The 26,217-nt window shown below is 34.1% G+C and overlaps 1 protein-coding gene across 3 annotated transcripts in view; it reads right to left on the bottom strand.

The window, feature by feature from the left end:
* The window catches only part of LOC134533135 (activin receptor type-2B), a 76,001-nt gene that overhangs the window by 37,552 nt on the left and 12,232 nt on the right, over positions 1-26,217 (bottom strand). For 2 of the 3 annotated variants that reach the window (XM_063370423.1, XM_063370424.1), the window contains exons 3-7: positions 20,023-20,185; positions 17,587-17,723; positions 11,588-11,746; positions 6,689-6,909; positions 1,774-1,960 (exon numbers count right to left, since the gene is read on the bottom strand). In XM_063370423.1, coding sequence (XP_063226493.1) covers positions 1,774-1,960; positions 6,689-6,909; positions 11,588-11,746; positions 17,587-17,723; positions 20,023-20,185 — 867 coding nt within the window. The remainder of the gene's footprint in view (positions 1-1,773; positions 1,961-6,688; positions 6,910-11,587; positions 11,747-17,586; positions 17,724-20,022; positions 20,186-26,217) is intronic. The other variant, XM_063370425.1, reaches the window with a different exon arrangement.

Below are 26,217 nucleotides of genomic sequence, written 5' to 3'. Positions count from 1 at the left end.
AGAGATTGTCACAGAGTATTAAATTCTGTTCTTTAATCTATCATGCAGAACAATAATTTGTTCTGCACGTTCAGGAGTTAAATTAGCTCTACGATTGGCGATAGTGTTTCCAGAAGAAGAGAAGCGTCTCTCGCTGGCAACCTGCTTGGCTGGAATGCTTTAGTAAAATTGCTTAACCTCAAAATTAGTGTCATAAATATCTGTAACTGGTCATTAAAGTTTAATCAATTGAAAGTAATAAAAATAAAAGCATTTTACTTCATTCAATTTACACTTGCAAAAAACATACACACATAAACCTACATGGAAATTAAAGTCTTTTTCAATATCCTGAAATCTGAAATATGTTTACTCATGTCATTAAATGTAGAGCTGTATTGAAGAAGCCGATTTTGCCAATATTTAGTTGAATCGGCATTTCTGCCGACTTCCGATACAGTACGATTGTTAATTTTCGGCCGATATTACTGAAAAACGAAAGAGACTGACATAACCTAAAAATCCACGAGTACCATTTTCACTTTTCGTAGTAGTACTGCATTCTTTCACATCACATTATTTCTTAGCAAAATGTGCCAACCATACATATCAAAGTTTAACATCCTTTTTTTTCCCAACAATGTTCTTTAATTTAATATGTCATAAATAAATAATACATTACTATCACGGTAAATATACATCTCGGTTGTTACGGTAAATATAGTGCAAATATGGTAGCCATCATGCTTCTGTAGTAATTATGGTATTCTACAAAGAATCTTTAGTTCTTATTATGGTAATTATCTTAAAATATCTATTGGGTTTGTACTTTATTTATGGTACATCATCCATATTTCTTCGTATGTTGTTGTTCATTTGTCTTTTCTTCATATTTACGTTTTACGTACGCCATAATTTGAGACAGAAAGTTTCAGAAAAAATTTTAACGGACTTTATATCACACATTTAATGGCGTAAATGATGAGACCTCGGGCAATTTAAACGCTTTATACGGAAAAACCTACCATGCGGGACCTCGTAAGTGAGTTTTACTGTTTTTTTTTTCGTAAATAGTAAAAAACTGAATCCTTTGACGAATCCTATATCAGACCCGCCGAATCTTCGAATCCCTAGGATTCGGCGGATTCTGCGGATATTGGATTCGGTCGCCCCATCCCTAGTTAAAATAAATAGGTGTTTTACTTTTATATTAAATCATATTTTAAACTCAACACTGACTAGGACTGATACAAAGTTCTTAGGAGCTTATTTTCACGTTACTAGGGTACACAATCCCTCCATACAGTGATCCCAGTGAATTTCTTGTTTCTTCTCCCGGGGTTTCGTGGCTCTCAAAGGCAGTGGTAAGGAATACTTATCGTCAAGGTCGCCGAGCGATGCTGATACCAGCTTCCCGTATTTGGAATGGTGAAGGGAGGTGGATTGACTTGGCTGGTTAACCTAGTACGCCCTAAGACCGCTAGGGGCGTATGCTGTCGATACCCAGCGATTAAAGCGATCGCTGCGACGGAGCTTCCTACTACTACAATTCTTCTGCGAAACCGGACAGAAAATTTAATCTGGGCTCGTGACTTCTATACATTATATATATTCAATGCTATTACCGAAACAAAGGAATATTCGTCCATGTGACAGATGCAAGACGTCTCCATCATGCAGATACCAGCAAACACGAGGGTCAGTGGCGCAAATAGCACACACTCAGTACTCTAGCACGGGAAAAATGTTGCACTGCCCCCGAAGCACTGTTAGTCACGCCACGGGCAAACTCACCTGGCCGTGGGTGTCGCCGCACGGCTTCCCCGGCTGGAAGATGAGTGCCAGGCCAAAATCCGCGATGCAAGCCGTCAGGTCGCTCTTCAGGAGAACATTCTTGGACTTGAAGTCCCGGTGAGCGACGGCTGGCTTGAAACCAACGGCCTTGTTGGCAGGCACCTCGTCGTGAAGGTGCATCAGACCCCTGAACACAGTCACAGCCAATCAATACAGTCGACTGAACACTAACAAACAACTGCATTAAAAAATTATTTTCTGATTAAGACTGGATGAATTAGGCCTGATTGAACACCAATTTTTTAAAAACTGGATGAATTAGGCCTGATTGAACACAATTTTTCAGTTAAAATTAAATCTGAATAACAATAGTAAAGATAAAAAAATTAAAATTATTTTCTATGATAGTTTAAAATCATTTTTTCACAAATACTTGTACATACGTAGTTTCATGCACTGGCCATAAATATCTCATGTTAATTGTTATTGATTCTAAAAAAAAAATTACAAACAAAAATTCTTTCAAATTTTTAGTAGGCCTGTAAGAATATCAGTTGTACAAATTAATAATGAATAGCAAATTATTTTCAAATACCAATATCAAATTAAAATGAAGAATGATAAAATGAAAATTAAGAATGATGTAGTTGGAACATCCTCTAAAATTATTTTCACATCACATAACCAATATGTAAGAAAATAAAAAGGTAAATATGCATTGTAGTGGCTTCTGGGAAATTAGACAAATAATACTTAAGTGGAAAGTAGGTCAGGTTAAGTCAGTTAATTTAATTAAACATAAAATTTATTTATTTATAACAATTTTTTTCATGCCAACCTACAGTATTAGAACTTAGGTGGTAAGCACGATACGAAAAAATTAGGTACAAACAAACAAATAACATTTAAAAGATAAGACTAGGACAATACCAGACCACAACAATAAACAAAACATCCCAAAAACTAAATATTCAAACAGTAAAAAATTTAAAAGTATAAAAGGAAATGGTTGATAGAAACAGTTATAAATAACAAGTGAGGTAGACACGAATAATAGATTGGAAAAAAATTAATAATTGAACTAACACAAATTTATATTAAATTTGAAGTAAAAGAATTTTTTTATATTTAATTTGTTACTAGATAGAGAAAAATAACTGCCATTTTTGTTCAAATTTGTAACAATTCTATAAAAAAATGCCATTCGTTTTGCTTAAGGTAAAGTAAAGTAAATGTGTCTGTCGACAATTAAAGGTAGGTAGTTAATCTCAGTTTTCTCAAGAAGATAATTACAATTAATTTTATTGAAATAGTAATTATAAATAAATATGGCATCTAATAGTTGCTCTCTTCTTAAAGATAGAGATCCTAGAATAGAATAAACATAATTTTATTTTGATCTATAATTTTGATCAATTTATATTGCAGTCTGTCTAATTTATCACTATCAATCCATCATATAGTTTGTGATATTATTCCAAATAACAAAGGCATATTCAAGTTAGATCTAACGAGAACTAAAAATTAACTAATAATAGAATCTAAATTAGAGACATTGAAAGTAATATATTTAATCAAAGCAAATTATCTATTACATTGAGATTCTACATGATTATGAAAGAACCGTTTATTATCCACTACGACATTGAGATCTCCAACAAAAAATAATATAACAGTAACAGGATTACGTATATAGTTTATAATCAAAAGCAATTGGAATATAAACTAGATGTTAGTGTAAATTAATTAAATTTTTGAATGTTGAGGGGAAGTGCTTTTATGCAGCAGCTAACCTAGCTTTTTTTTCACTTCAGTTTTTACTCCTCATATTTCCCAGATCAAGCTACACGAACCACAAAATACCATGAAATCCAATCCATTTCACAAAAAAAGTGGAAAGTTTTTTTTAGTGTTTTATTTGCAAAATAGAGATTAAATGAGTTGACATACATATGTACAAACCATAGTTATTCATGCATTCCTGTTTTTAACGACAGACAGGTAAAATGTTTAGTTCACCAACATTACTATCACATTTTTTGCTAATTTCCTCTGGAATCGAAATATTTACGTTTGTTTATTTCGTTTTTGAGTCATAACGTCTGCTTCATCATAGATACATGCAGCAAATAAGCTGCTTGTGTTAAACATTGCAGTAGATCTACTACGATTGTTGATTCATACATCACTGCAACTTCACGTTCACTGCTTCTAATGGCAAATCACAAAGTGTTCGTGTTTTGTGTTGTAATCAAGGGTTTTTGACGTTTATTTATATTTTCCCAAAACTGGTATGTGTGAAGAAACGAATACAAATAATATTTTGGTTTAAAGTTTTAATATCACAAATAGTCCTAGTTTTGAATAGTTCCCACAGTTAATTCTGATTTTACTGTTTTACGCAAGAGTAATAAATAACTTTAAATACTTTTTTGCATTTTTAAAACACTGAGTATTGTTCATTTTTGATTAAGTGGTCCCATCAAAGAATCTAAACTACGTATTTATATCGCAAAAATGATTTAACCTCAACAGTAATCGTTGGTACTCGATAAAATCACAAGGTATGCTATGTCAAACATTTGTAACCAACTGAATATTTATCATTTCAAATGTTACTACTCAAAGTTGAATTGGTTATGAATTATGAACTATTTGTATTCAAAAATTTGAATATATGAATAGGACTCTTTAGGCATATTTTTGCAATGGCTGCAAACTGCTTAATTTTTTTTTTTTAACTCATAGAAAAAATTCCAAATTATAGATTGTTCAAGCCTCTAAAGTTAATACTATTTTTAAACACACAAGTAATCAAAGTAATTTCAATACTGTCTCGCGAAACGGTAGTGGAAAATATTGCATGACCATTAAAAACATTGACTACCTTAAAAATATTAAATTTTGAAAACTGCCGGTTATTTGTATTTGTTTCATCATGTGTACAAACCATGGGAAAAAATTACAACAGATTACAACAGAAAATATAGTAACTCTAGCTGTGAACATTAAAAAAAGTTAACACAGTTGCAATAGTGTGTACATTGAGAATCAAAATAAAATTATGAACCACAATCCAGCACAGCAATAGCTAACCTGCTGAATTATCGACAACGAAAAAGTTGTACTGACTCAACAAAATAAACACGTTTAAATAAATATTCCAGTTGCAAGAGGTTAGCCATAAATGTGTTCATATTATTGCAGAGTTAATAATGCAGTTTATCTGGCCAAGATTAATAGAAACAAGTGGATAACTATGGTTTGAAATCTAAAAATGAACTCATTTCATCACTATTTCAGAATAAAGCAGTGTCTAAAAAATTTCACATTTTCGGTGGTATATGTTGGATTTCGAGATACAGTCAAACCTCTATCTATCGAACTCGCATATATCGATTGTCCGTGTTTATCGTATACTTTCTACGGTCCCGGCAAAATTGCCATACAACTAAGGTTAAAACAGTCCGCTTGTACTGATGTTCGAATTATCGTTTTGTCCGCATTGATCGTACAAAATATGTGGTCCCGTCACTATAAATTATAATAGATGATCGTTTAACCATAAAGATTTTACAGAAATAACCATTTCTTAGAAATAAACCGTTATAAAAACAGTAACGATAGTATACAGTAGTAAAAATCACCTTAAATCTGCAGCCAAGTAATGGAGCACGTAAATATGAAGAAAAGACAAATGAACAACAACTTACGAAGAAATATGGATGATGTACCATAATTACAGTACAAACCCAATTGTTAACCTAAGATAATTACCATAAAAAGAACTAAAGATTCTTTGTCGATACCATTACTACAGAAGCACGATAGCTACCACATTTGCACTACAGTTACCGTAACAACCGAGATGTATATTTACCATGACAGTAATGTATTTATTTATGACATATTAAAATTAAAGAACATTATTGAAAAAAAGGATGTTAAATTTTTATACGTACGTTTGGCACATGTTGCGAAGAATTAATGTGATCTGAAAGAATGCAGTACTACCACGAAAAGTGAAAAGGGTACTCGTGGATTTTTAGGTTATGGCAGTCTCTCTCGTTTTTCAGTAATTTCGGCCGAAAATTAACAAGCGTATCGGAAGTTGGCAGAAATGCAGATTCAACTAAATATTGGCAAAATCGGCTTCTTCAGTACAGCTCTACATTTGATGACATGAGTAAACATATTTCAGACTTCAGGATATTGAAAAATACTTTAATTTCCAAGTAGATTTATTGTGTGTATGTTTTTTTTTTGCAAGTGTAAATTGAATTAAGTAAAATACTTCCATTTTTATTTATTTTTCAACTGATTTAACTTTAATGACAAGTAACTGATATATTTCTGACAATAATTTTGGGTTGAAATATTATTTTTTTAAAAATTCTTAGAGTGAAGTCCACATCTATTGAATGTCCGCATCTACTGAATTTTTTTGTTGGTCCCCTGAAAAACGATAGATAGAGGTTTGACTGTATTTCTTTGTTTTGCATAAATGACCTGTTCCTAGTTTTTGTTGCAATGTGACAGGAAGGGATACTAATTAATTTCATTCTTATCATGCAAACGCAATATTCATATTCAAGAATATGGTATTCGTATTTAAAGTCTGACTAAAAAGCTAATATTCATACAGGCCTACTGGCCAACATTCTAACCCAGATCCTGGTCCTACAGAACATGAGTCCAGTTTGTGCTAGCGCTCCATAAATCTGATACCTTTGGCTGGGCTTGAAAACCACCCCCAAAATGGCATACTATAAAAAAATCAAAAAACATTAAAAACAATTATTGAAAAAAAATCCATATATTAAACGTGACCCCACTCCTAAAATTGTTAAGGAAGAAAGAGAATAAAGAAAGTATAGATTGTGAGCCACGCATGACGTGCACAACTTGTTCTCACCTGGTCATGGACTCCGCGATGCGGCATATCTCCAACCACGTCACAGTGTTGGCCTTGAGGTAGTCGCACAGAGAGCCCGTCTCGTGGAAGGCGGTAATGAGCCAGAACTCTGCCTGCAGGTTGTCGCCGCGCTTCTCCACGCCGATGAAGCGGAGAATGTTGGCGTGGTCCATCTGTGGCAACTTGAATATCTCCTGCTCTGTCACCCACGACTGTTTGTCCTGGCCAACAACACAACACACAATAGGTGTCAAAAATAACATCTGTAAAAATGCAGCACACAAATTTATGGATTGTAATAAAGATCCTTTTTTTCCAATCAAATCTAACACACACATAGTAACTTACAGCTACCTATTAATCATAGTTTCAAAGAATGAAAAAGTAAATTAAGTAAAACCCATTTAAGAAAATACCACTTTAAAAAATTCCTGAATTATATAATTTAGAAAATTAGCATTGGACCAACAAATATATACAATTTTATCCTTTTAATAAAATTTACCTGTTAATAAGTCAAATTTTCTGAGTACCTTGAAAATTTACATACCTAGGGAGTTACTGTATAATTATATATAGAGCTTTTAACCATTCCTTAGTTCTATGCATTTAGTGCAACAAATTCTTAAATTGCACTTATATCAAGAGACATGAAAAAAGTTGAAACAGCTATTTAACATGCTTTTGACACATTTTCAAGAAATTTTGTTAAATTGCTTCTTTGTTACGCATAAATGTTAAAAATGTATTGTAATCAATTAATTTACTTTATTTTTAGCATAAAATTATTTTTAAAAACTATGGCTATTTTGATTTTATCATTTTACCACCATCTTTGGAAACTCAATGATTTTGACACATTGGTTGTACTACTATTTTTTTTAAGATAGCCTCTTGTGCTTGAAAAAAAAAATTTGTTATTATGTTAAAACATTCTTCAAATTTTTGAGTAATTGGTTCTGTAATATTTATAGAACACTGATGTAATTTCTAATTAATTAGTTAAGTATGCATTCACATTAAGGTTGAAGAAATTGGCTAGCTAAGACATTTTGAGACTCTTTGTTAGTCATGCTCAAATAAGCAAAAACTATTTTCTAATGAAACCTTCAATACAAAATACACTAAGTATGTGTAACAATATTAGTTGACAATTATTGAAATTAGTTTAAAAACCTATCTAAACACTATTGTTTTAATAAGATCCGACAATCATGGAATTTCAATCGTGACTAGACCTGTGTGAATATCAGTTTTTTGGTTTGAATCAAATATAAATTATCAAATTATTCGCAAATATAAATATTGAATTTGAATAGTAAGGATTAGAATTAGAATTATAATCCAGCTAAAGACATTATTTCACGTCATTAAACAACTTCGGAAAATTAGATAAATATTACTCACGTGAAAAGTTGGCTAAGTTAAGACAGCTACAATAATTATATGAAAAATGTTAATTAAAATAGTTAAATAATGAAATAACTCTTTTAATAGTGCAGCTAACCTAAGCTAACTTAATTTAAACAACCAACCCTTCATTTCAGTTCCTATTCACCTTATTTTCCACAACTTGCTACTCTACCTACATTTTGAGCCCAAAAATTTTTGCATACTGCAAAATACCATTTACAGGGTGGCCACTCTTCTGGGATAATAAAATTCCTGGTTTTTTCCAGGTTTTTTCAAGGGTGGTTTTTATCAATATTTGCATACAATTTGCATTTTTGTTACACAAAGCACACACAATATGATGTTTTATTGCCGTTAAACAATAGACAACTTAACTATAGGCTTAAAAATTAAATCAATGAACTTGCTTAAAACAAAACCTACCACCAACAAAAAATTTATAATCTCACGTCACAAAAATTACTTGACACCAAACGCACGTGTTTTGCCCCTCTTGCGTGGCTGGCTAATGCTGTTTTTCCCATCCATGCTACCGATATAAATTTTAACATTACAGAAATTGCAAATAGCGTTCGTCCCGCACTTTGGATCTTTCTCCACCCATTCAAACTCTTCCGTACATTTGTCATTGTATGTGGTGACCGAACTCGTTGACATTTTGATAGTCTGCGCCAATTACATGTTAGATTAAAAGATTCAAAACAACGTCCCGCACAACTAAACTTTAAAAAAAACTCGAGAAAAGTATCCGTGATACCGTGACGCAACAACATGAGCGCAAAGTAAAAACAAATATACATACAAAACTAGTGCTACCAACATGCCGTGCGAGAAATTACTACCATCCTACAACATTTTCAGCCAAAATGCTGTTGCTTTTGAATACAGAAACATAATAAGTATGGAAGTCTGAATTGTTAACGGTTTCTTACGTACTACAAAAGTTTTTAAATGCAATATGAACAAATTAACTTTCACAAAATATAGCACACGAGCACACTGTCGTGCTTCGACGGGTGGTGAACGTGCTCATTTAACAGCCGTATGTTATTGTGATCGTTACTTCATAAAAAAAATTCCCGGTTCTAATAAAAATTCCTGGTTGATTCCAGGTATTCCTGGTTTTTTTAAGAAATCCTGGCTATTTCCCGTATTTCCCGATTTCCCGGTTGGCTGGCCACCCTGATTTAATCCATTGAAATCTATTTTACGAAAAATGTGAAAAAAAAAATTATATTCCCAAATAAGTGATTTAATGAGCTAATATTTACATATTTAAACCCTAGTTATTCACAAGTTTTCGTTGTTAACTGCAGTCAAGAAAATTGTATTTCAGTTCAGCAATATTATAAATACAATTTTTGCTAAATTCATCTTGCATCTTAAACCATTATTTACATTTTTTTATATACATTTGAGTCACAATGTCCATTTCATCACATATATATATAGTGTGTTTGTCTATATATATATATATATATATATATATATATATATATATATATATATATATATATAGAGAGAGAGAGAGAGAGAGAGAGAGAGAGAGAGAGAGAGAGAGAGAGAGAGAGAGAGAGACACACACAGCAAGTAAGCTGCTTCTTTATCGCATGGTGTTAGATAGATTGTTACCATTGATTTATACGCCGTTGAAACTACAACTATTACTTCTTTCAATGTTCATCTCACTAGAGTGTCCGTATTTTGTGGTTTTTGTAGACCATGGTTGGTGACTTTTTTTTTCCTACTTCTGGTGAGTGAAAGAATACACATAATATTTTATTTTCTAGTTTGAAATGACAACCATGCAATGTTTCGAATTGTTTACACAATTTTTTCCATTACTATTTAGGAAGATAGTAGCTGAAGAAAAAAAACTTTTTACACTTGTTCCATGTCTAAAATGTTGCTTATGGTTCACGTTTTTGATTATGAAGTCCCATTAAACATCAAAAAAGGGTATTTATATAGTTCAAATGACTAAATCTCACAAGTAATCATTGGTATATGACAAACTGATGAAATATACTATGTCAAGTACAGTAAGTCCTCTATTTACGTCGTACCGATTTACGTCGTTTCGGATTAACGTCGCTAATGTTTGAGTACTCATGTTTCAATTTAAGTTGTCGCCGATTCACAATAGCGTCGTTTACAATGACCGTAAATCTTTATTTTAACCAAAACACCGTACATAATTCGTTTATAATTCTTTGTTTCCTTCGGTAGTTAATTTATGCTATGTAGCGTAAGCTACACGTTCACCGCCTTATCTTATCATACATCATGAGGGACGCTTCCTGCTCTCCGCTGCTCTCCGCGCGGTGATGCAATACTACCAGCCCGCCCGCTCGGCCACCCACGTATCTTGCACGTAGAAGTGTTATCTACTTCCCGCAACGACACAGCATTTTCTCCTACCCCTTTTCGTCCAACTCCTTGGCACTTCAGTCGCTATGATATCATTGAGTTGGCCAGAGTTTTAAACGTGCCGTTGTTAACTTTATCGTGATTAAATGCGTTTGTAGTAGGCCTACAGTATCAACTCACTGCAATTTATGATGTTTTCTTCATAAGATGTCTTCCAAACGACTAAATTTATCTTCAAACGTAATTTCAAAAAATAAGAACAGAACACATGTTTCATTAGCCACGAAAATGGAAGTTTTGAGACGTTTCGATTCGGGCGAGAGGGCTGTTGAGATTAGTAAAGTGTTAGGTCTGCCACCTACCACAGTTCGTACAATTAAATAACCATTCTATAAAGCTGAGAAGTACTAGTTGGACTTGTTTTCCATGCTGTCGGTTGTCATTTGCTTGTCATTTGCTGATAAAATTGCCCGTTGTCACGGTTGTATGCCAGCGCTTCCGGCCGACCTTGGGCCGTGGCCGGCTGGTGGCATGAAACATGGCTCATTTTGCGTCGTTTCTATTTACGTCGCGGTTTTCAGGAACGTAACCCGGACGTAAACCGAGGACTTACTGTATTTGTAAGCAAACAAATGTTCATTATTTCGAAGTGTTAGTATTCGAGGTTGAATCGAATACGAATAGTTTATGTTTCATAGTTATGTTTCATATTCGTATCCAAAATTTTGGATATTCGCACAGGTCTAATAACGTAAAAACATGAAATCCATACGAAGCAATAAAAAGGTGATTTATGAATTGCTTCGTACTTGTTAGTAGTGATGCAAACTGGCTACTGGTAGTAATTTGTCCTATCCATCTCACAAAAAAATATGGTTTTGATTATCGTTTAAAACCATGGTTGCCACATGAAGTCTGAAAAAACAACTTATTTCTAAGGAAACTGAAACCTATTTTTTGAGAAAAATAACATACATATTAAAAAAAATAACTTATTCAGGTTTCTACTTATAACTATCACAGAAATCACTTCTAGTTACCAAGTCGGTAAAAGATGTTACTTCATGTCGCAATCGAAAGTGTTTGGGGGCACTCCCTCAGAATACAGTGTCTCACCTGTATGGGGAAAATCTTGACAGCAACCATTTCAGTTTTGTACTGAGCTTTCCACACTGCCCCAAACCTTCCCCTGGCCTTTATCTCCAGCAGCTGGATGGGGCGCAGGCCCAAGAAAGGAGACGGGGGAGGCAATGGATGTGGCTCAATCGTTGGAATCTGAAAACCATTACGCAATCAAATCGCAAACATGCAATGATGTAGATAAATATAAAAACAAATACCTCCCTAATGAAATAACTAAATTCTAGCCAGGTTACCACAGGCTACAAAATATTCACAGTACTGTTAACACTGAAGAACACTAAAAAGAATAGTACTTATATAGGTTGCCACAAGTTTGGAATTACAAAATTCCCTGACTGTTCCAGTTTTTCCAGACCTGAACTGACAAATTTCCCTGACCTTTTAGACACGAACAATCCTGTAGCGCCATCTGATGCTGACGCCTTTTCCGCAGGAAAAGAAGGTTGTATGTATCAAAGGTTGTATGTATTCTTAAAATATATGGATACCAAAATAAATTAATATTGACGTTATAAAACCTTTCTCATAAGAAAACACAAGCAATGGACTTCAACTGCACATATAATATGTTTTTACTCTAGAACTCACCCTATTGAAATTAATTAATGGTAATTCGGAAGGAAAGCCTCTTTTCTGAACAAAAGTTCTAAGTTTTCTTTTACTCCCTGACACAATCTCCAATCATTCAAATTGCATACCAGTAGTTTAACAATCTGAGTAATTAGGTTAGCTTTTCTGAAGGTATTAAAATTGTTGTGATATAATAATCAGTTGGAATAAGTTGGCTATATTTAAAATATTTTAAAATAGTGAAGACAGTTGGTTAGGCTAATACTTTGAATGCATTTAAACAATTACCTAGTTATGAAGTACCTATTATAGCTAACCTAACCTATACAACTGAAAAATTTGATGTCAAAATAAGTGAAAAATCAACAGTAATTAAGTAGGAACCACTTAATAGAATAATGAGTATAACAAAATTTGTTATCGAAATTAAAATATAAATAATATAAACTATAATTATTTACTCTGTGCATACCTAAGGTTGCCAGCAGTTTCACAAGTTGTGGTTAATCAATTTTGAAAGCTAGTTTCACGAGTCACTCACTTCATACCGACACCCTTGCAGATTTGATTTTAAGTCATACCATACTTCATAGCACATTGTGTTGTTTTTCCTCAAAATTGTTTTAGTTTTGAATTTATAATGAAACCCAATGCCAAATTTTTCCCCACCAGCATCAAAACATACGCTGTTTAGTTTTTCATTTCATATATTGTGTTTAATTGTTTAATATTAACACATATGACATATGCCCTATCTACGCATCCAGTAAATAAAAACATTTCAGAATTCACATATAAAATCTCCTTGAAAACACTAATCTCCTTCAAACATTTTTAATTGAAATTTTATCGCAAGTAATATAATTATTCTGCTATTTTTGGATAACTCTTCATAACTTTATCTCTATGAATCCGCAGAAGCCGGTAATTTCTAGAATTATTGGAAATAAATTCAGTGTTGGATTATTGATGATACAGGCCCATCAACACAGTTTGATATCAAAATACATGTTTGCAAACTATTGACATAGATTCACCAGAAACTATTGAGTAAAGGCTATTGAACTTGTATGTAAACAGTAGTGATGTGTCGGTTCTACTTATTTCCCAGTTCTCGGTTTGGTTCCGGTTCTTAAAAATTGGATCCCGGTTCTCGGTTCTCAGTTTAATGTTAACCTCCACAAAATTTTAAGTAGCAGCAAAGATACAGTATACCCTAATAAATGGTGTATTTGTTTAACATTAACTCATCAGCGACCTACTGTACCATAATTTAGAGCAGCGATTCCCAATTTTTGTGGCTAGCGAACCCTATGATTGACTTTTCTTTTGGCGGAACACCAACTCCTTCAAAGAAAGTTGTTTGACAATAATCGTGCCTGCTTTATGTGACGTTCGTCCTGACTCACGGAACCCCTGTTACCCTGCCACGGAACACATTTCGGGAACTGCTGATTTAGGCTACAAACAAGTCACTTAGCCCCTAGGCAGCACAGTTGCTTCTCATGTCACTAGATGCTGGAGCAGCACTGTACCCATCCTGTGGGGTAGCAATATCTTGTAATACAAACTAACAGCTTTTATTTTGCTGGATCAGTATTTAATTTAGGCCACCAATAAACAAATGCTTGAGAAAAATTTGAATATTTGTTCACAAGAGATTAAGTAGTTTATAAAAAATAAATAATAAATAATACTGGAGTAGCAAGTAATGTATGTTTTATAATGGGTAAGGGATGGAACATTCAAGTTAACAGAGGTCTGTTTAAAGAGTATATTAATACATTATGTTGGTTGTATTATGAATATAAGTAGGACCCATAAATTTCTTGAGTAGCAAGTTTTAAAATTATTGGGTGACAGGCATCAAATCTTGGGTGAAATTGGAGGAATTCTTGAGTAAAAAATAAATTTCTTTAGTTAAAGGACATACATAAAAAAAACCCAAGTGACATGTTAATTTATATAAATATAACATTAAAAATTATACAAACAAAATAATTTTATTTACAAAAAATATTTTTAGGGAAGCTATTTTTAATTCTTATTTAATAGTTATAATCATGAAATAATGAAATGACCCTTTGTCTTGCAAAATAATCTTCAGAATAATGGAATTATTATAGTTTGGCTTGAAAATCTGTGGCTGAGAAAAATGTACATAGTTGACTAGGGTTGAAGTGCTGAAGACTGGAGAGACCAGAGTTTCAGAAGGGCATTTGATGGGAAAAACATCCTACAGAAGAAGGGGGTGGAAGTGATGAAAAATCTCGACCAGTCAGCACTGGAGGAATGAGAGAGACAATTAAAGTACAGGTCAAGTGACCATGAAGGCTTTTAGAGGTAGGGCAAGTGGACAGAACAAAGGAAGTTTTTGTTTTGAGTGCTGAAAGACAACTTTAAATCATTACAGTTTAAAAGCATATTGTGCCTGTGTTGTTTTTTTAAGGGTCTGCTTTTAGTTGGAAATCACTGTCTACTAGTGAAAAGAGAGACAAAAATAAAAGGGTCTGAATTTCGGCACAAAAAAATCTCTTATGTTTACGTTAGGTCACTTCCTGCCAGAGGTATCTTTCCATGTGGGGGGGGGGGGGGAGCTAAGCAGAGGGATGGGGGATGGGGAGAATGCCCTTTGTCTGTGTCACCTGCAATTTTCAAAGACTTATTAACCATTCACTTGTAACAGGGGGCTTGAAGTGAAGTTGAAAGACGAGGGCACGTTGGTCGCCGGCAATATACCACAGGCATTTTTCCGGGGAAAGTATTAGCTGTTATGCTTTCCATAGCATTGGCACCGGTACCAACATTATATTTACGGTTCTCGGTGCCGGTTAATTTGCAGAGTACCGGCGGAACCGAGAACCAGGACCGACTCATCCCTAGTAAACATGTGCAAATACATTGTTTTTTTCTCAAACTACGTGTTTACAGTAAAAAGCCTGAGAATTCAGAGAGAAAAAAAAGGGAACATCATTTGAATTGTGTGATAAACATTTTACAATTTTTTGAGGAGCCTACGTCAAAGAAAGCTTTTTTTTTTAATTTAATTTTTGTTAGCACAAGAGGAAATTCCAGAAATATATTGTGATTTCCCTGACTTCAAATGGTTTCCCATACCTGTACCAACCCTATTATATAGCACTTAAAGATAAGTTTATTTCATTTTTTTTTTTAAATTCATAACATTATCTGTCACTTGAAAAATATGGAGAATGCACAAAAAAATATAAAATCTTACACATTAATAAAAAGCAATGCTACTTTTTAAAAATATTTCACATCAGTGCTACTTGGTGCAAATGTATACTCACCCACTAGAAAAGTGCAAGAGAAAAAGGTGTGCATGAAACAAAACAAAAAGTTCACAATCTTTTAACCCGGAAAAGAATATTATAACCAGGCAGCTTGTAGCACAACGTTTGACACACATCTGAACTCTAACAACTCCTGAAGACAGTCTGTTTTGAACACCCTGCTTGGGCAATTATGTCAACCAAACACGTAGTCTTCCTTCTACTTTTAAAATCACCATTTACATGATCTAATGTCTTGCAACCATAGTGATGATCATGTAACTTTGAAATTGTAAGTAACAATAATGAGTTATCATACACATTATCACTCTTAATGCACACAAGACAAACAAGCCAGTTTTGGTGCTGAATTATAAGATGATGCAACATTAACATTAATGAGCTAATTTTAATTTAATTCCCTGATCCTGCCAGCTTAGACAAATAGTATATATATTAAACAAATATCTTGACAAGCTTTTTAATATTTGACTCTTAAAACAAACTTGCCTGAGTTCTACAATTTTTCCACATTTTCATGATGCCAGTGCTGATTAAACTTAATCATTATTAATGTGCATATAAGACAAAAAATAAGTTTTCCTTTAGAACATTTACTGATGTGAATGTTATATCAACCTCAAATTAAAACAAAAACACCTTTAACCATATGGCAGACCTTAAATAAAAGGACAATCTAAACACTAAATACAATCTCAATTAGTATTGACGTCCTACTTTATAAGGATTGAAACAAGTGTCGTGTGTTTACTCTTCCCTAATTTTTAATTTCTCTCAATTTACATTAAAATAAAATACAGCCATGTTGGTTTTGCAGAATTTTAATGCACTTAAAAAAAAAATATTTTGTGCAAGCCACACTTGGATAAGATAGTGTGGTGGTTGAACTAACATAAAAGTTTTCAAATAAAATATCCAATCATATTCAAGAAAAAATAGCCAAGCCTATGTACATAATATGCATTAGCTATCACAACAAAATAGTACAATTGCACAAACATTTTGTAATGCAATTGATACAAAACATTCATAACATTCCTTTTCAATTTTCATTATAAATCCTCTTAGATCATCAATGAAACAATTTCATAGTTCATTTGATTTATAGAATTTTACTGCACAAGTTGGGAATCCAATTTTTTTCTCATGAAAAAATTTAATTTTTAAACTATTAATTTCAGTTATTTTTAATAACGAGTCTCAAATCTATTGAGTTATAAGATTTAACTCAAAAAGTAAGGTGTTGTAAGTATTAAATCATGGAACATAGGGTGAAAATGAATAAAATACCTCCTCAAATAGTATAAGACAACACAGAGAACATTAAACAATCTTCATTGTAAGACAACTTAAAATGTAAAACGAATTTGAATGTTACACCAACCTCAAATTAAAACAAAACACCTTTAACCCTACTGCGTACCTTAATTAAAGGACAACCTAAACTCTTAACACAATCTCAATTAGTATAAAACTTCAAAAAATGTAAAACCCACTCAGATATGGAGTGACTGAATACATCAAAAATAAATACATCAAGACAACTAGAAACTAAAAATGACTTAAAAATTGAGTGAGGAAATGTTTACTTACAATTAGAATCCAGTGATATTTTAAAAATTTTGATCTGAAAAATTTATTTAATAAAAAAATACAATTTAGTACTTTAAAATTTTATACAGATTTTTTCTAGAAATGTTTCACCCTTCTATTAAGTAGGCCTAGCTAGTATTCCTTATTTAAGTCAAATTACATTCACCTATATTTTTTTATTTTAAATATAATTTTTTTTTTACAAATTTCTCAAAAAAATATTTCTTTTAAGGTGAACCTAAGGAAAAATTTTCATTTACATTTCAAAAACTCTAAATATTGTTTCATTTTTATTTCATTAAAAATAAGAGTATTAGCACAACCCTACAAAACAAAAGCCCCTTAATAAAGGGTTCCTGATCTCATCAAAATAATCCCAAATAAATAGGTTATGAATAGAAAATCATTGAAAATTGCACGTTGCATGGTCAAACATTGAAAAAATTTATCACTGCAGCCTTTAAAATGATCCATTGTCGGGAATATGTAACTCACCTCGTTAAAGTAGGAGAAGCGTCGCTTTCGATACAGCCAGAACATGAGAAGGAAAATCATGGTGAGACCACCAATAGGTACCAAGATATACAGCAGGATCTCATGACTGTTGCTGCCAATGTAGGATACACTTGCTGCTAGAAACAAATTTATGAGTAAGAGTTATGTGATACAGGCATATAAAACACACTGTCACATACATGGCATCAGACTGGCCACTCTCCCAGCAGTATCAAATCATAGAATTTTCCCTGTTTTGTAAAGGTTTTTCAAAGTCGTCTCAGTGAATTTTCAGAACTAAAATGAATTTGTGGGTCAAATTTTACAGAAATAAATCACAATATTATAAATTTATGTGTATATATTATAATACAAAATTCTTCCTGAAAACAATTTAAAAGCATCTACATCATGCTTTAACATGAACACCTCAAAAGATTAATATGTATTATAACATAAGTCAAACACAGCTGTAGGTTTACAGCAAAGCATACCAGAGAATTAAAGTTTCCACTGTTTTAAGTTTGTGGGTGCCACTATTTCACACTAAAGAGGTATAAAGATCAGTGCCCTTGACTTATAACTTCTTGACCACAGGTATTTTTTTAAAATTAGTTTGTAAGACCTCTTCCACTAAGCATCCTTATAAAAAATAAACAAGAATCTCGGTTCTGCTTTGATGAACATTTTTTGCTAGGCATTTGCTAAACAAGTGGCATGTGGTTCTAGACTGAACCTTTACTGTTAAGGCGGGAGACTTGTCACCACTGTGTCTGTTTGGGCTCAATTTCACTAAATGTTACGACTGCTAGAAATCTGGCAGATACTTTAGAAATAACTGATATAAAGAGAAAAAAATAATCCAAGCATCAATTAACAGAGTAGTATCTTCCATGTATAACTATTTAAGGGTTTCCATGAAGGAGTTCCTCTTGGTTTTTGTTTGTCAAATCACATTTTACTATATGATGTATTTTTAGAATTTTGTTGCATCTGCAGACGTTACTGCGAGAGAGAACTGGTGGAAAGTAAAAAAAGGCGCAGAACAAAAGAGGCTACACTAGTGGTATCAGTTACACCTGATGCCATGCCGCAGGTCAGGTGGTAAACATCAAAAATCAAAAATGGTATAAGTGATGTAGTTTTTAAACACAGAGAGTAGTTTTACAACTAAGCTGCTTAAAACAGCGCTCAAAAATGGCATAAGAGAAGCAGTTTGTATAAACGGCGAACAGTTTTTACCTAAGCTGTTTTCAAATTCCTGGACAAACAGATAATTCCCGATGGCTTTCATAACTTCACTGGTTCCTCACAGATTTACCTTCTCCGACATCAAAAATATTCACAACTAATTGAAGTTTTTCCAATTTTTACGGTGGGGTGGCCACACTGTGTAATATTAACAAGAGAAAGTGTAGTACATAAATAACCAATGACTAGAGACAAGGTATTATGGTTTCATTTTAGTCCAATTTCATCTATAAAACAAGAGATCAGTGTTATTGTTTTTATTTCTGGACATTTTGTTTTGTGATTCCATTTCTACCAAATAAGACTAATGTTGACATACTGCAATTTTACCAAAAAAAAATTTTTTTAGAAGTTTGTCTAAAACAGATCCTTCAGAACAATAAAAAAAATCAGCAAGCATTTGTAGTTTAAAAGTGATAGAATAAGACACACACACATGATCTAACAAATATAATTAATTTTTTTATTCATGGACATTGGTAAAAACTTTCTTTTCTAAATTTTAAAAATTTAAAGATAAATTTTTTTGTGATTTTAATTTTTAGTTAAATGCTGTATTATTTCGGTTTTATAATCTTGTCGCTACCAATTACTGTGTTATTGCACTTTAAAAAGTTTTAATGGTTTAAAATTTAGTCATTCATCAACCTCACAAAACCAAAATTAAATAAAACAATGTCTAAAACCATGCCCTCTGTAAAAGTAATGCACTATAGTGGTGCAGCGAGTCAGCCAAATGTGCCTCGCAATGGAAAACTGATAACGAACACATGCTAGTCTATCGGTTCGAGTGGGAAACACGATGGATGCTTCCAAGAGGCAGTGGGTTCTCAAAGATCAGGCCAATACTCCTCCACCCATCCCATCCACCGCTGCCTCACACCGTTCAAAGGCAGCCAGAAACAAAAGAATCGTCCATGCGGTAGGGCAGCCGGCTACACTACTTAAGTCGGCCGTCCTTACCAAACTAGTGCAAGTATTAAATATATCAGCGTAATGAATAAATTACGACTTGGCATCTTGTGGACATCAGGAGTGACAGGAGGGGAATAAACGAGTAAGGACTAACTGGCTCACTGCAACTTGCGTGACCTCGCCGGGAATTGCAGGATTCGGTGGGCTGCGAGCGGTCTGAGCGGTCTGAGCGGTCTGCAGGGGCAGAGGGCAAGACAGTCGGGTACTCACTGCTCTCCGGGGGCGGTGCCGTGGTGGGGGCCGGCTCCCAGCTGAAGTTGCGGTTGCACATGTCGCCCTCGCAGCAGCAAAACAGATAGGCATTCTTCGGCTCCTCCCGCGTCTCCACACACTTGGACCGGTTGTAACAGTCTATGTTGTTCAGGAAGCAACCCTGCATGTGCCGCACACAACATTAACATTCACACTTGAGGCTTATCGCAACACCAGAACAAAGACTATCAAAACACAATATAATCATATATTTATAATAAAATAACAATAATTTTTTTTATTTATTACTACACTTAATGTATTTTACCATGATCATATTTATTTTAAATTAGACTAGTGTCAGACAATGCATTTCTGCCGCTGCAGCTATTCCGGATGCAGTTGGCCCGAATGCACGTGTCGTGCTGTGCCGTTAAACGGGACAAGTACTCGACACTCCACCTGTTTCATAATAAGGATAAAAAAAAAAACAAGAAAGCAAAGCAATTAAAATCTGTGATATCAAAGACGATATTGATTTCTGGATCAATTCATGATACGTAAATTGTATGATTAACTTGAGTAATTAGATCCACATCATTTTCACTAAATTACAAAATTCTCTTGAAAGTAAATATAACCTTCAGCATTAATGTCCAAACAACAATCACCAAAGAAAATAGACACCTAACCACAAAAATTTAAAAAGTTTAAGTATTGCTTGGCGGTGACAGAAAAATAAAATTGAATAGTAAATTGACTGCTGGTATTATATTATTAAATAAGTGAATTATTTAATTTACTTATTGAAACACCAGATGGCGTTAAATGTCATTCAAATTACTCAAACTCGCAGTCAGACGATCATAAATACAAATATCAATTTTTTTGCCCTTCTGAAATTTTTTTTTTTTTTTTTTTTTTTTTCCCCAATAAAAAGTATCCTATGTTACTTCAAATACCTCCAAGAAAATGTGTACAAAGTTTCATGATGATCTGTTCATTAGTTTTTGCGTGAAAGCGTAACAAACAAACTTACATTCACATTTATAATTAGTAGGGAAGTAGGGATATTCATGTTTCCAGGTATTTTTACTCCTACATCCGTACAATTGAATGAAAATATAGGTGTTTCAATTTTGTTATAAAGACTTAAAGAACTAGCAATTTTCATTGTAATAGGCAGTGCTAATCACGTGGAAATGGTATGTACTGCTTTATCAAGCTTTAAATATCCATAATCTGTTACGTAAAGTACATTTTCTTTTTTCCTACTTATAATTATTTTTTTAATTATTTATGTCCTAAAGTGTTTTCAGAATTTACCTTTTTTTTTCCTTTTCAGACAGCACCAAGGGTGAGTGACCAAAATTTCTAAAAGGGTGCACCACCGTTGGGTGACCAGAAATTACTCTATGGAGTATATTTCCTAAAATGCCAAAATCTCTGATGTAAAATGTATTATAGTTGGGCGCCTAGAAAACTCTATAAAGTACTAGTGTTGTGATTGTGTATGTAGCATAACTACTAACCTCTACAGAATATTAAATAAAATATGTCTTGTTACGCTGGTAGTGAAAGTAAATTATTCTCAGGTTGTATGTACTGGTGTAGTTTGACTCAGTGTGAATACCAAACAATAAAATGTCGTATAATTCCTTAGCAGTATGTCTCCTTCTCTTTGGTGTAAGTATTCTGACCTTAAAATCAACAAATATAAGTAGTGTGTTTAAAAGCATTAACTTCTCTATGACTGCTGATCTCAGTGTAATAAAAACTAATTATTCTTTCAAGACAATCCAAGCTAAATATTTCTGTCTATCTGGTTTAACATACACATGATATGTAAGTATGGTTATCAATCGGAAAAATAAAATATAATGAAAATTGAACTTTTTACTAGGGTCAAAATCATGGTTGTATGGGTGACAATACTCTTTTGCAACATATCCAACTGTAATATGAAAAGTGACAGAGTCAATGATTAGCAAGCAACATACAAATACCTTTGAGACAATTATTCATGTTTAAATAGGTTTTTCATTAAACAAAATTTCAATATCCGTTATACTTAAATGTCTTTCAGAACTAATTACGTTTTCCGTAATTGTATCACTGAATAATAGTTTGGTTATCAGTCAATATTTTAAATATTATTGAAACACATTTTAACTGGCAAATTAGACTTTTCTTTGTTTTTACTAGCTCAGTCTCTTTCGGTAGATCAAACTGTCTCAAGACTTCTGGACCTGGGGCTATTCTTTAAACATTCAAGACAATTAATGACTTTAACAGATTTTAACTTTGATATCGTACATATTACTGATCAATGTCAGTTAACCAGGTCCAGTATGTACAAGCTACAAGTCTTTACGTAGTTAAGTAGTATTAAGTTGTTTTTGCGAGTTTCAAATTAGGTCTTGATCGTAAACATCATAGTTTAAGATATCTTGCCATTAAAATAGGACAGGTAACTTCTCGCTGTTCTTGTTAATTCGGGGATGGGGCAAACAAACCTCGTCGCGTCGTTACAATACCAAGAGGCTGTGGAAAACCTCTCCGAACCCCTGTCTCTCCTCCGATGTTGCTGGTTAGATCTCACTCTCCTCCGATGTCGCTGGTTGGGTCTCCGTCTCGATGCACCTCCTCTCGTGCTGCTGGTACTCCAGCAGGACTGGCGTCGGTCACCTGGAGTCGTCTAGAAGGATGATGTCCTCCGGTACACCGTCTACGATGCCGTCTACCGCTGTCGAACTCCTTCCATATCGAAGATTGATAGTCCTTTTCTTCGTTTCTTCTTAATTCGTCGTTGATCCAGTTCTATTTATGCTGTTAGTCAAAACTTATCGTCGTCGTCGATTCTTTAGTAGAGCTTCGAACATCGGTAACTACCTCTTCTTCATTGTGTAGTTCCGGTATTTATTATAAAATCATCAATTTCACGTAGATTCTAGCTATTCAGTCGTCGTACCAATGTTTTACGTGATATTCTTACATTCATTTATGACTAAATCACGGAGCTCTTTCTCTCTAATCCTTCTCCCATGATAGTAGAACAGAAACTCCAGTTCCAATTTGTTTCAAACAGTCAAAGCTTTCTCTATTGAACACTCTCCGAAATCACACTGGAAATACTAAATTCTTTAAATAAAATATATGCGCAGTCGAGCGTCCAATCACATATACTCTTTCCTCAGTAATGACCCAAAAACAATATTAAAAGGTGTAAGCTCATTTCCTATTCGTCGCCGTTTAACAAATGTTTGCAAAGACATTTCATAAAATTATTACTTAGATAAAACATGAAAATACTTAAAGAGTAAAACCAAATTGACCTGACCATTGAGATACAATACTGGTAAATATAATTCATAACAGGACTAAGACAAAGTCATAGAGGTAAGAAGTAAAATAATAAACATAAAATTCATTTCTATTGAGGGCTTCTCAAATACCTCTATAGAATAGTCCCCTTCAGAAATGTGACTAACGAACTATACTCTGATATAGGTCTTAGGACCATTTCTCATCATACAAACATCTCATCTATATTCTAATTATTTGCAGAAAATTTACATTTCATATTATTGACCTTATTTACATACTCACTTGCAAACATAGAGTATTGTCACCGATATATGTCTTCAAACGGACATATGTGTAACAGTGTATACTATTCTACAGGAGTGTAATATTTCCTCAACTGCGTTATATTATAGTGTCCTATTACTTGTTTCGTTTTAATGTCAGACAGTTCGTAACAGTTACTTCTAATAATCTTCGTGATCATATATGGTCCATCGAAGAGTAGAAATAGCTTCTTAGTAACGTACTTCCAAAATTGGCTTACTGGATTCGTTCTCTTGAGTACTAAATCTCCACAATTAAAACTCATCTTGCTGGAATCTTTCTGGTATTTTCTCCGAAGATCCGCCGTGGATGTCAACTTGGCTGCGACCAACTCTTCAGTTTCCTTCTGTATCTCGACTAATTCTTTATCTTCTGCGGCCAGAGCTTCATCGTGATGTCTCGGTAGTAACGATGACGGTATTATCAATGATCTTTTTCCTGTCAACGCTTCATATGGAGTAACACTGGTAGAACTGTGTACAGTATTATTCAAAATGCATTTTTCCGAAACTTCCCAATTTTCAGTAGTTTTCGTATTTTCTGTGTCATCCATAGCAGTTACCATCCAACTTGCAAAATTCAAAATTATTTTATGGCTAGTTAGAAAATCTACCCCGAAAATTACTGGTTTGGCCAATCCTTTTACGATTAATACATTAATGTACTTGGTGCTACCTAACCCTTCTACTTCCAATAAGGTCTGACGATTAATGATGGGACTAGCCCTTGATGTAACCCCTAGAATCTTTAAACTCGGTACTGGCATTCTCGGTAATGATATTCCGGTGCTCTCTATCATGGCTACGCAGTCTTCGCTGATGCAGGATATCTCTGCGCCGCTGTCTAATAGTACAGGCACTTTAACTCCGTTTAAAGTTAACGATATCTCCGGACATAGTGCTTGTTTCGCTTGAACTTCGGTTTCTGTGGGCTCGCTGAGTAAAAATTCACGCTCGTTTTCTTTGAACATAATGGTGTGTATGCTTCGACAATTATTCTTGTCATTTGCGTCGGGATCCAATTTTATACTAGCCCCGTCTAACTTACAATTAGGGACTGACGTGCGGAGCGGGTTTTCGCCATCCCTAATTAGTTTACCGCACTGTCCTTAAATCCTCTAATTTGCTCTTGTGACAAATTAGCAAATCCATTATTTGCATTCGGTGAAATCAAAAACGTGTTATTACCTCCTTGGTTTGTATCTGAGCTTCTGCTAGATTGCATGCGCGGCCATTCCGTGTTGCTTTGCTCGTGACTTGGCGCTATAGAATATGAATTTCTTTCTCCTTGTCGCGCGTCGTGAATGGTGGTGCTAAAGCTGTTCCCTTTTTCAGACGGTACAAACGTTTGTGCATTTATGCTGTACTGACCTCCGGAATGATTATTGTAATTTGCCGATCGTTCTTTCGTTGTTCGATTTTCGCCTGAATTCTCTCTGAAATTAACTGTCCCCTCCTGACGTTTATTCTCCCACTGTGATTCATTTTCGCGTCTGTCTTGTCGCTTCTCGTTTCTACGACGATAGTACTGTGGTTTATAAAATCCGTTACCATATCGCTGACCTCGATATCTATTGTGATACCAATTACTTCCGCAGTTTTCAACGTTCAGTGTGTGAATTTGAGGTTGTTTGTGTCCGCTGTTCTGCCCTTCATTTCGGTTACGCCAGTTATTGTATAACGGTGTCTGTTGGTTCGTGTTCTTGCGCTCGTTAGTTTCTTTGTGCGTTACCGTTTTATCGAGCTTAACGAGTCGTTCATACGTTAACAGTTGTTCCTTGAAATCTACAATATTACTGTATTGCCGTCCACTAAGTTGTAATTGATAATTGAGTGGTAATTGCGAAATTATCATGGCAATAAACTCTTCGTCTTCCATACGGCAATCAAGATAACGAGTTCTCTCGTACATATCGCTGATATGCGCCTCTAAATTTTGAAATTTACGATTTTCGAATTTTTCAGAATGCAACTGTATTCGCAAATTGCTTTGGATACGAGTATTCCAAAATTGGGATATGAAAGCTTTCTGAAACGATTCGTATGCGTGTACCGAATCTTTCGCCAACTCCCACCAATAATATGCCGTGTTTTTCAAGCAGTGGCTAACGCATTTCAATTTTTCTGCGTCTGTTAACTTAAATGTGTGGCAATATTCTCCAAACTGATTTAAGAATCTTCGAGGGTTTTCATTACTTTTCCCTGAATATGTTGGAACGTCATCCAACCATTTCTTAGAAGGGTGGTGTAGTGTAAGTACCGGATCTGCTGACATAATTGCAGTACTAATATTCGCGGGATTTCGCTCGGCTTCTATCGTTATCGATTTGTTTACCGGCGTGTCTTCCTTGTCGGTATTACATTCGCTAGTGTGGTGAGTCGTTAGTTGGGGCGAGAATGTTGCGATGTGTCTGGATTCTCTTTCTATTTCCCCTATTTTCGCCTCTACCATATCTAACCTTCCTGTTAGACGCTCGCTTAAGTGTACTACTTTATCGTCAGTGCGTTTACTGAATATTTCTACACCTTCAATACGAGTGTGTACACTGGAAAACTTCTGTTGCATCTCGTGCTGTGTTTCAGT

The sequence above is a fragment of the Bacillus rossius genome, chromosome 6 (assembly GCF_032445375.1).
Source record: "Bacillus rossius redtenbacheri isolate Brsri chromosome 6, Brsri_v3, whole genome shotgun sequence".
Taxonomy (NCBI): Eukaryota; Metazoa; Arthropoda; class Insecta; order Phasmatodea; family Bacillidae; genus Bacillus; species Bacillus rossius.
The sequence above is the reverse complement of the archived record's forward strand: the minus strand, read 5'-3'. Positions and strand labels throughout refer to the sequence as shown.